General features: G+C 39.3%; 1 protein-coding gene across 2 annotated transcripts in view; it reads right to left on the reverse strand.

Annotated features, from left to right (window-relative positions):
• LOC121377544 (putative extracellular sulfatase Sulf-1 homolog) overlaps nucleotides 1-11,499 on the reverse strand; it is a 64,607-nt gene that overhangs the window by 37,393 nt on the left and 15,715 nt on the right. For both annotated transcript variants that reach the window (XM_041505587.1, XM_041505586.1), the window contains exons 6-10: nucleotides 9,536-9,686; nucleotides 7,552-7,727; nucleotides 6,497-6,625; nucleotides 3,662-3,727; nucleotides 1,639-1,792 (exon numbers count right to left, since the gene is read on the reverse strand). In XM_041505587.1, the coding sequence (XP_041361521.1) occupies nucleotides 1,639-1,792; nucleotides 3,662-3,727; nucleotides 6,497-6,625; nucleotides 7,552-7,727; nucleotides 9,536-9,686 (676 nt within the window). The remainder of the gene's footprint in view (nucleotides 1-1,638; nucleotides 1,793-3,661; nucleotides 3,728-6,496; nucleotides 6,626-7,551; nucleotides 7,728-9,535; nucleotides 9,687-11,499) is intronic.

Genomic DNA, 11,499 nt, shown 5'->3' on the forward strand with positions numbered 1-11,499 from the left:
TGGATGGATGGATGGATGGAGGAATGAATGTTTGGATAGTTGGATGGATGGAATGAAGGATGGAATGAAGGATGGATGGATGGATGGATGGGTGGATGGATGCATGGATGGATGGATGGATGGATGGATGGATGGATGCATGAATGGGATGGATCAACAGGTGGATGTATGAGGAATGAATGTTTGGATAGATGGAATGAAGGATGGATGGATGGATGGATGGATGGATGGATGGATGGATGGATGGATGGATGGATGGGATGGATCAACAGAGGGATGGGTGGATGTATGGGTGGCTGGCTGGCTGGCCAGCCAGGAGGATGTATGGGTGGCTGGGTGGCTGGCTAGATGGATGGATGGATGGGATGGATAAACAGTGATGGGTGGATGTATGGGTGGCTGGATGCATGGATGGATGGATGGATGGATGAATGGGTGGGTGGGCGGATGATTGGGTGAATGCATGCAAAGATGGATGGATGGATAGATGGATGGATGGATGGATGAATGGATAGTTGGATGGATGGATGGATGGATGGATGGATGGATGGATAAATGGATAAATGGATAAATGGATAAATGGATGAATGAATGGATGAATGGATAGATGGATAGATGGATGAATGGATGGATGGGTTGGATCAACAGAGGGATGGGTGGATGTATGGGTGGCTGGATGCATGGATGGATGGATGGATGGACGGATGCATGGATGCATGGATGGGATGAATGGATGTATGGGTGGATGGATGGATGGTTGGATGGATGCATGGATGGATGGATGGATGGATGGGATGGATCAACAGAGGGATGGGTGGATGTATGGGTGGCTGGCTGGCTGGCCAGCCAGGTGGATGTATGGGTGGCTGGGTGGCCGGCTAGATGGATGGATGGATGGGATGGATAAACAGAGGGATGGGTCGATATATGGGTGGCTGGATGCATGGATGGATGGATGGATGGATGGATGGATGAATGGGTGGGTGGATGATTGGGTGAATGCATGAAAAGATGCATGGATGGATGGATGGATGGATGGATGGATGGTTGGATGGATGGATGGATGGATGGATAAATGTATAAATGGATGAATGGATAAATGGATAAATGGATGAATGAATGAATGGATGAATGGATGAATGGATGAATGGATAGATGGATAGATGGATGAATGGATGGGTTGGATCAACAGAGGGATGGGTGGATGTATGGGTGGCTGGATGCATGGATGGATGGATGGATGGGATGGATGGATGGATGGACGGATGCATGGATGGATGCATGGATGCTTGGATGGGATGGATGGATGGACGGATGCATGGATGGGATGGATGGATGGGATGGATGGATGGACGGATGCATGGATGGGTGGATGTATGGGTGGCTGGCAGCATGGATGGATGGTTAGATGGATGGATGGACGGACAGACGGATGCATGGATGGATGCATGGATGGGATGGATCAACAGGTGGATGTATGGGTGGATGAATGGATGGATGATTTGGGGCACTGGCTGGAACGAGAAATAGTACATATGGTCCCACCAACGGGGATCGATCTCAGACCGAACTCGCATCAAGCAATCGCTTTACCACTGGACTTCATCCCGCCCCCAAGTGTTCCATAAAGTGTCTCACCTGACTAGGCTTACAGGGTAGTTGAAATTCTGATTTCTCACACTCGGCGCGTTTCCGCACCAACTTGGGGATGAACCAGTTCATGCCGCCTGTTTCCCAGAACATGTCTTTCTCCTTGCGCATCTGTACTTTCATCTGTTTGGGCGTCACTTTCCTGAAACATTGACCACCAACTAAATAAGATTTTATTTTTATAGTTCAGTTAACCAGTAGAAAGGTGCCAGAAAGCTGTGCTACCAAAAAACGTCTATGAGCAAATGTCCCCTAGACGGTAATACGCCCTTTTCATTGGTCAATTGATCTCATCATTTAGGAGGTAGACGGCCGTTGCTACCTGTTGATTACGTCATTCTGTAAGCAAAGACAGTACCTGACGTCACATAATATGTAACACATTCTTTTTAGTGACATACTATCAGCTGTGAGCAGGGTCATGATGTCACGGTGCCAAAATAAAATGCAGTGAATTTTATAATCATTTTACTAAAATTACAAATTGATTGAACTAGATAATATTTCTGGCACTCGTCCTTTTGTAGATGGTTTGATATTCTTAAGACTCACGTCAGAAAAAACATCTACAAAAAGATGAGTGCCAGAAACTTTTATTTTTACACACCCATTGGTGAAGATATCATAAGTTATTTTTGATAATACATACTGTTAATAATAACAATATAAAGACATATGACTGGCTGCTGCTAGGTGATGACTAGGTCACTAGTGCCATACCATCCAATGAAAACAAACCCAGCATAATCAAAATCGACCAATCTGTGACGTACAAGTTAACTACCTGAAATTTGACCTGTCTGTGACACATAAGTTAAGTACAAGTGCTAGGGTGTAAACAGGTTTTAGTTAGAAAAGGCATTTAAATTTATTTTAAGATTGGTTTTTTTTAAGATATCTAAGAAATAGAATTGTACATTTGTTTCCGTTAAATGGTATTTAATGGCCACTCATGTAGTATTCTCCATTTAAAAACCCATTACATATTAAATATTTTTATGATTAAAAAAATTTACTCTTTTTTGTTACGCCCTGCCCTCTGCCCATCTTAAAGCATATATTAAAACTGTTGATTTTGCTTGGGATATTTTTAAAGACATTTTGTGCCAGAGTTTAAAAATAACTCCTAAGCCCCAGGATAGAGTTTGCAAATGTGAAAATGCTAACTTAATAATCCCTTAAATAATTCACATTTTTGGTTTTCAGTTTAATTTTTAACATTTTATACGCTAATATAACAAAATTATGATAAGTGAGACAGTATGTATATTAAAATTTTATTTGTTAACATAACAAGACCGTGATAATTTACACAGTATGATTTTTAAAATAATGTGTCTGGGGTAATGAATTTCTGCAGTGCTAAATCTCCCCAGAAGAGTTATTTCCCTTGAATGCCAAACCAATTACAAATTCAAACCGGCCTCCGTGGTGCAGTGGTTAAGCCATTGGACTACAGGCTGGTAGGTACAGGGTTCGCAGCCCGGTACTGGCTCCAACCCAGAGCGAGTTCTTAAGGGCTCAATGGGTAGGAGTAAGACCACTACACCCTCTTCGCTCTCACTAACCACTAACAACTAACCACTACCAACTAACCCAGTGTCCTCGACAGACAGCCCAGATAGCTAAGGTGTGCCCAGGACATGAAAATAAGTTGAAATGAAATGAAAAAATTCAAACAAACAAATACAAATATTAAATTAATTGATTAATTACTTTTTGAATGAATGAATGAATGAATGAATGAATGAATGAATGAATGAATGAATACTTAATTAATAATGAATTAATTAATGCTTAACGCAATAGCAAACAAATCTGGTTACAGGATTTTCAAACAAAAGCAGAAATTTCTTACTCATTGTTGTGTAGTAAGCTTAACATACAAGTTAAACATAGAACTGGTTAGAGGATAAGTGAAAGTTTGTGTCAAGAGTAACTTCCCCTATTTACCCCCTCCCCCACCACACACACACACACACACAAACACACCACAATGAGAAAGACGTACCCTCTCTCCAAGAGAACAGTATCTCTCAAAGTTTTTTTCGTCTTCACAAAGTGCTGTTCATCAACACTGGAAAAAAACAATAAAAATATCTCATACACAAAACATCCAATACACAGACGATCACCGAGCTAGAATTATAAAATGTTGCCTCTCCGTCACATGCAGTTACAGTCTGTCAGCATCAAACGGGATACATGAATTAAGTTAAAAATATAAAAACATATCATTAAGTTTTAAATGCTTACCAATTCTCATAACATTTTTTAAAAAAGAAAAGGAAAGGAATGTTTGTTTAACAACACCTCAGCACATTGTAAACTACGGCTATTTGGTATCTAACATATGGTTATTTTGACACTTGGTCTAGATAGTAAGAGAGGAAAGGAAAGGAATGTTTGTTTAACGACACCTCAGCACATTTTAAACTGTGGTTATTTGGTGTCTAACATATGGTTATTTTGACACTTGGTCTAGATATTAAGAGAGGAAAGGAAAGGAATGTTTGTTTAACAACACCTCAGCACATTTTAAACTGTGGCTATTTGGTGTCTAACATATGGTTATTTTGACACTTGGTCTAGATATTAAGAGAGGAAAGGAAAGGAATGTTTGTTTAACAACACCTCAGCACATTTTAAACTGTGGCTATTTGGTGTCTAACATATGGTTATTTTGACACTTGGTCTAGATAGTGATAGAGGAAAGGAAAGGAATGTTTGTTTAACAACACCTCAGCACATTTTAAACTACAGCTATTTGGTGTCTAACATGTGGTTATTTTGACACTTGGTCTAGATAGTGATAGAGGAAAGGAAAGGAATGTTTGTTTAACAACACCTCAGCACATTTTAAACTACAGCTATTTGGTGTCTAACATATGGTTATTTTGACACTTGGTCTAGATAGTGATAAAGGAAAGGAATGTTTGTTTAACAACACCTCAGCACATTTTAAACTACAGCTATTTGGTGTCTAACATATGGTTATTTTGACACTTGGTCTAGATAGTAAGAGAGGAAAGGAAAGGAATGTTTGATTAACAACACCTCAGCACATTTTAAACTACGGCTATTTTGTGTCTAACATATGGTTATTTTGACACTTGGTCTAGATAGTGATAAAGGAAAGGAATGTTTGTTTAACAACACCTCAGCACATTTTAAACTACAGCTATTTGGTGTCTAACATATGGTTATTTTGACACTTGGTCTAGATAGTAAGAGAGGAAAGGAAAGGAATGTTTGATTAACAACACCTCAGCACATTTTAAACTACGGCTATTTTGTGTCTAACATATGGTTATTTTGACACTTGGTCTAGATAGTGATAAAGGAAAGGAATGTTTGTTTAACAACACCTCAGCACATTTTAAACTACAGCTATTTGGTGTCTAACATATGGTTATTTTGACACTTGGTCTAGATAGTAAGAGAGGAAAGGAAAGGAATGTTTGATTAACAACACCTCAGCACATTTTAAACTACAGCTATTTTGTGTCTAACATATGGTTATTTTGACACTTGGTCTAGATAGTAAGAGAGGAAAGGAAAGGAATGTTTGTTTAACAACACCTCAGCACATTTTAAACTACGGCTATTTTGTGTCTAACATATGGCTATTTTGACACTTGGTCTAGATAGTAAGAGAGGAAAGGAAAGGATTGTTTGTTTAACAACACCTCAGCACATTTTAAACTGTGGCTATTTTGTGTCTAACATATGGTTATTTTGACACTTGGTCTAGATAGTAAGAGAGGAAAGGAAAGGAATGTTTGTTTAACGACACCTCAGCACATTTTAAACTGTGGCTATTTTGTGTCTAACATATGGTTATTTTGACACTTGGTCTAGATAGTAAGAGAGGAAAGGAAAGGAATGTTTGTTTAACGACACCTCAGCACATTTTAAACTGCGGCTATTTTGTGTCTAACATATCACTGACACTGGGCTGAAAGATAAAAAAGCTTGTTTTGTTTAACACCACCACTAGATCACATTGATTTATTAATCATCAGCTACTGGATGTCAAATATTTGCTGATTAGAGGAAACCAGCTACATTTTTCCATTAACAGCAAGGGATATTTTATATACATCATTCCAGACAGAATAGTACATACCACAGCCTTTGATATACCAGTCGTGGTGAACTGGCTGGAACGAGAAATAGCTCAATGGACCCATCAACGGGGATCGATCCTAGACCGACCGCGCACCAAACAAGCCTTTTACAAGTGGAGTACATCCTACACCTTGCACCTCAAGCAAATCACAGTTCTCTGAGAATTTAACATTTGCATAAACCATTTATGAGTTACGCATAAACAAATTCAGGTAACCCATTTCGTTTCCAGGTAACCCATCATCAACATGTAAATGATGTCATAAATTCAATGCACAAACGAAAAATGGGTTACGCAAACTATACTTACGCGAGCGACGCGTAAACGAAACTATCGCTCTTGCAAATTTCAGAAGCCTGAATCACTCTACTCTACCTGTGTCTTATAGATTGTCGTTTTATTCTAATGGTCAACATTTTGGAAAGACTTCCAAACGTTCCAGCATGCTTGTTAATACTATCACTAACCCTAAGCCTAATTTAAGGCTGAACGATCGGAAGTCTTGTCTTATTTTAAAAAAAAAGAATGTCACCGACCGTGCACCAAGCTAGCCCTTTCCTCCTGGGCTAAATCAGGCACGATGCACCTCAAGCAAAGCACTCTACCTCAGAGCCACATCCTGCATCTTATAGAATGTCGTTTTATTCTAATGGTCAACATTTTGTCAACAAATAAAATTAAAAAAATTAAAAATAAAAAAAGACATATTGTTACTTTGCTGGATCCTTGGCCCCCTTGATGACCTTAAGTATGGATCGCCCGTCCATGTGGGGTGGGATGTCAACTCCGGCGATGTCGAGAATCGTGGGTGCCAAGTCGACGTTGATCACGATGTTGTTCAGTCTGGAAGACACTCAAGGTAAAAACATAATCTGTATTGTCGTGTCTTCGGATCATTAATAAGATGCTATTATTCAAGACTGCAGAACTTTTTAAAATTATTGAAAGGTTTTGTTTTATTTTTTATTTTAAAGAACAATTCACAACAAAATTATAAGAAATAAAAATATGTTATTGAATGTGTTACATTACAAATTAACCTGCTTGCCCACTTGCTCCTCAAAGACACACACAAAATAAAACTTTTATGCCGGACTGATAAATAAAAACTAAACAAACTGCCTTGTTTGACTTGCAAGAACAACTAAAGAAGCTTGTCCATGTGACTTTCAAAGAATGATCATTGAAACTTTCCCATCTGACGTACAAACCAGCCAAAGAATCATCATGTTTGACTTAATTATAACCAAAAAACTTTCTGGTTTGACTTACAAAGCAACCAATAGGGCCATAGGAACGACATTTGAAATGGAAGGCACAAGCTGTGGTAAGGGGTATAATCTTTAGGGTGGGTGGGGGTACAAGCCAGATTTTGGTTTGTTTTTATATGGAAATGCGAAATGCCACATGCCATTAAGCCACCCCCTCCCCCTCCCCACACACCTCAGTTCCTAACCTCCTGACCAAAGAAACTTACATAAGCAAAAAAACTTTCAACAAACAAAACAACCAAAGAAACTCGTCTGACTTATAACATTATAACCAAAAAAACTCTATCTTTTAAACTTAAAAAGTAGCCAAAGAAACTCGTCTGACTTTTAACATATCCCCCCAAAAAACTTTTCCTCTGACTTAAAAAGAAACCAAAGAAACTTGTTTTACTTTGAACATATAAGCAAAGAAACTTTCCCATCTGACTTACAAAGCAGCCAAAGAAACTCGTCTGACTTTTAACATTATAAACAATACAACTTTCCCATTTGACTTACAAACTTTTGGGCTGTATTCCCGGCCCGCGTAGTATTAGCGGCACGTGCACGTCAAACTCGTACGGCATGGCCTTGCCCTTCACCAGCCCGTACTGACCCAGGTGGTAGCCGTGGTCCGACGTGTAGATTATATAGGTGTTATCTAGCTCTCCAAGAGACTTCAGCTCATTGTACACCTGATGGAAATATAGAAATATACGAATCATAAATCATCAATGGTCGGAAGTGTAGATTATATAGGTGTTATCTAGCTCTCCCAGAGACGTGTAGATTATATAGGTGTTATCTAGCTCTCCTAGAGATGTGTAGATTATATAGGTGTTACCTAGCTCTCCCAGAGACGTGCAGATTATATAGGTGTTATCTAGCTCTCCCAGAGATGTGCAGATTATATAGGTGTTATCTAGCTCTCCCAGAGACATGTAGATTAGATTATATAGATGTTATCTAGCTCTCCCAGAGACGTGCAGATTATATAGGTGTTATCTAGCTCTCCCAGAGACGTGCAGATTATATAGGTGTTATCTAGCTCTCCCAGACGTGTATATTATATAGGTGTTACCTAGCTCTCCCAGACGTGTAGATTATATAGGTGTTATCTAGCTCTCCCAGACGTGTAGATTATATAGGTGTTACCTAGCTCTCCCAGAGACGTGCAGATTATATAGGTGTTATCTAGCTCTCCCAGAGACGTGCAGATTATATAGGTGTTATCTAGCTCTCCCAGAGACGTGCAGATTATATAGGTGTTACCTAGCTCTCCCAGAGACGTGCAGATTATATAGGTTTTACCTAGCTCTCCCAGAGACGTGCAGATTATATAGGTGTTACCTAGCTCTCCCAGAGACGTGCAGATTATATAGGTGTTACCTAGCTCTCCCACAGACGTGCAGATTATATAGGTGTTATCTAGCTCTCCCACAGATGTGCAGATTATATAGGTGTTATCTAGCTCTCCCACAGACGTGCAGATTATATAGGTGTTATCTAGCTCTCCCACAGACGTGCAGATTATATAGGTGTTATCTAGCTCTCCCAGAGACGTGCAGATTATATAGGTGTTATCTAGCTCTCCCAGAGACGTGCAGATTATATAGGTGTTATCTAGCTCTCCCAGAGATGTGCAGATTATATAGGTGTTATCTAGCTCTCCCAGAGACGTGCAGATTATATAGGTGTTATCTAGCTCTCCCAGACATGTAGATTATATAGGTGTTATCTAGCTCTCCCAGAGACGTGTAGATTAGATTATATAGGTGTTATCTAGCTCTCCCAGAGACGTGTAGATTAGATTATATAGGTGTTATCTAGCTCTCCCAGAGACTTTAATTCATTGTTCACCTGATGTAAGGAAAGAAGAAAGGTTTTATTTAATGCAGTAAATAAAAGTTAAAAAAATATTCACAAAACATTTTACATTTTGTGTCACCCGTTTCAAACATGGATACGACGTCCTAAATTTTAAAGTGTGGACAAAATATTGGATTTTGTCCTACAACCACTGTTTCTATTGGCTGCTTATGACGACCGATTAAAGCAAAGTCATAAACGTATACTAGCAGATTATGTATAAATACATTAAAACAAATTCATTTCACCTCTAGGTGATTGTATAATGTAGGTAAAATAACAGAATTAATAGTTTTTCCTCTAAATGGTTGATGGATTGCAAGATAAAAATAATAACTAGTTAAAGATGTAGAATATTGGCTTCAACCTGTTCAGGACGATTGTGAAATTCTGCTCTTACCATCACAGGATAAAGCGTTCTTACCGTTACAGAATACAGCTGATAGTCTATGTCATTAACTAGTCATCCTATACGTGCAACAGTTTTCCCGAGCACTGTGCTAACGAGGACTATCATTCTCATAATTTTCAGAGGTCTGACTATAATCAATAGGTCGAGAAGAAATTTTGTTAGGGCCAGTGAACTGAGTATTGGACATTTTTTAAATCATTGGAATTTACAATTGAATTAAACCTTTTCAATAAGATCGTCGACAGACTGTAACGTCTGTAGCCTCCGCCTCTGTAGGAGGTTGGTGAATTTCTTGTGTAGTGGAGCCATGGGGTCCGTCACCTGTAGCAACCACTGTTTGTCAGGATTCGGAGCGTGGTTCCAAGATGGCGTACTGTAGATGTAAAGCAAGGAAAAATAAGATATTAAACACGAGCTACTCTCGGCAAACTAAGTTCAAATTAACATGTAGCTCCCCCTTTTCTTTTTCTTTCTTTCGATGAACCATTCAAAAATGCGCCAAAATTCCTTCAAGAAATTGCGCACTACTTTCCTTTTAATCCTACGGGATATTCAAAATTCAATAGCACCAACATTGCCCCCCACCCACCCACCGATTCCAGTCAGGTTGCTGGTGCTTCCTTGCACTTGCCAGTGCAGGCAGTCCCGTCTTCCACCCACACCAACCTTTTTTCTGTGGTGGACGAAGGAAAGAAAGATATTTTTTTATTTAACGACGCACTCAAGACATTTTATTTACGGTTATACGGCATCAGACATATGGTTAAGGAGCACACAGATATTGAGAGAGGAAATCCGCTGTCGCCACTTCATGGGCTACTCTTTTCGATTAGCAGCAAGGGATATTTTATATGCACCATCCCACAGACAGGGTAGTACATACCACGGCCTTTGATATGCCAGTCGTGGTGCACTGGCTGGAATGAGAAATAGCCCAATGGACTCACCGACGGGGATCGATCCCAGACCTACCACGCATCGAGCCCCGCCCGCAAGTGGTGGACGGAGGAGCCCACCGACACTGGCACCTGCACCCAGGAAAGGCGTGCTCTACAACAGCTTGTTATGAATGTGCATGTAAAACCTTATGACCTGACCTGACAGTTATTAAATAAAGTTTGTTTTATTTAACGACACCTCTGAAGCACATTGATGTATTAATCATCAGCTGTTGGATGTCAATAAGTTATGAAATAAACAAGAAGTCTAACTGCCTAGACAGCTTCACTAATTTTTTGTTCTATTTTTTTTAACATTAAAAAAGTAGTTGCTAAATATATTGACTTATTGTAACTAATAAAAGTGAATCAATCAATTATTGGAATTAATGGCTATTTTCATTGATATTGTTGGTGACTTTTGGAAAGGAGGGGTGGGGGTTGTAGAGTGGGATTTATTTTGTTTTTCATTGGGGTCATTTGTTTTGGAGGGGTTTTGGGATGGTATTTCGGTTTTTGATTTGTTGTTTCATGGGGTGCATGTGTGTTTTTCTTGGGGGGGGGGGGTGCAGAGGCGATGTATAATAGCTCTGATAGGTTCGGAGTAAAAAACAAAATAGGACAGAAATGTTCTCAGAGGGAACGCCTTTGTACACACTATGGAATTTACTAATAGGTATTTAATTTCTGAGCCAATTGTTCTCTGAACTGCACACAAAAATAGTGGGTTTTTCCTATTATTTCCAAAACACTTTCTTCTCATATCAAACCAAACTGAAATTATTTACAAAAACCATTTGTGTAGGTGGATGGGACAGACTATAGACTTACTGATGGTCCATACTGTTGACACGCTAACTAGACTTACTGGTGTCCATATTGTTGACAAACTAACTGGTGGTCAGTATTGTTGACAAACTAACTAGACTTACTGGTGGTTCATATTGTTGACAAACTAACTAGACTTACTGGTGTCCGTATTGTTGACAAACTAGACTTACTGGTGGTCCATACTGTTGACAAACTAACTAGACTTACTGGTGTCCATACTGTTGACACACTAAGTAGAGTTACTGGTGGTCCATATTGTTGACAAACTAACTAGAGTTACTGGTGGTCCATATTGTTGACAATGTAACTAGACTTATTGGTGGTCCGTATTGTTGACAAACTAACTAGTCTTACTGGTGTCCATATTGTTGACAAACTAACTAGACTTACTGGTGGTCCATACTGTTGACAAACTAG

This window comes from Gigantopelta aegis, chromosome 7 (genome assembly GCF_016097555.1).
Source record: "Gigantopelta aegis isolate Gae_Host chromosome 7, Gae_host_genome, whole genome shotgun sequence".
In the NCBI taxonomy this organism is placed as follows: domain Eukaryota; kingdom Metazoa; phylum Mollusca; class Gastropoda; order Neomphalida; family Peltospiridae; genus Gigantopelta; species Gigantopelta aegis.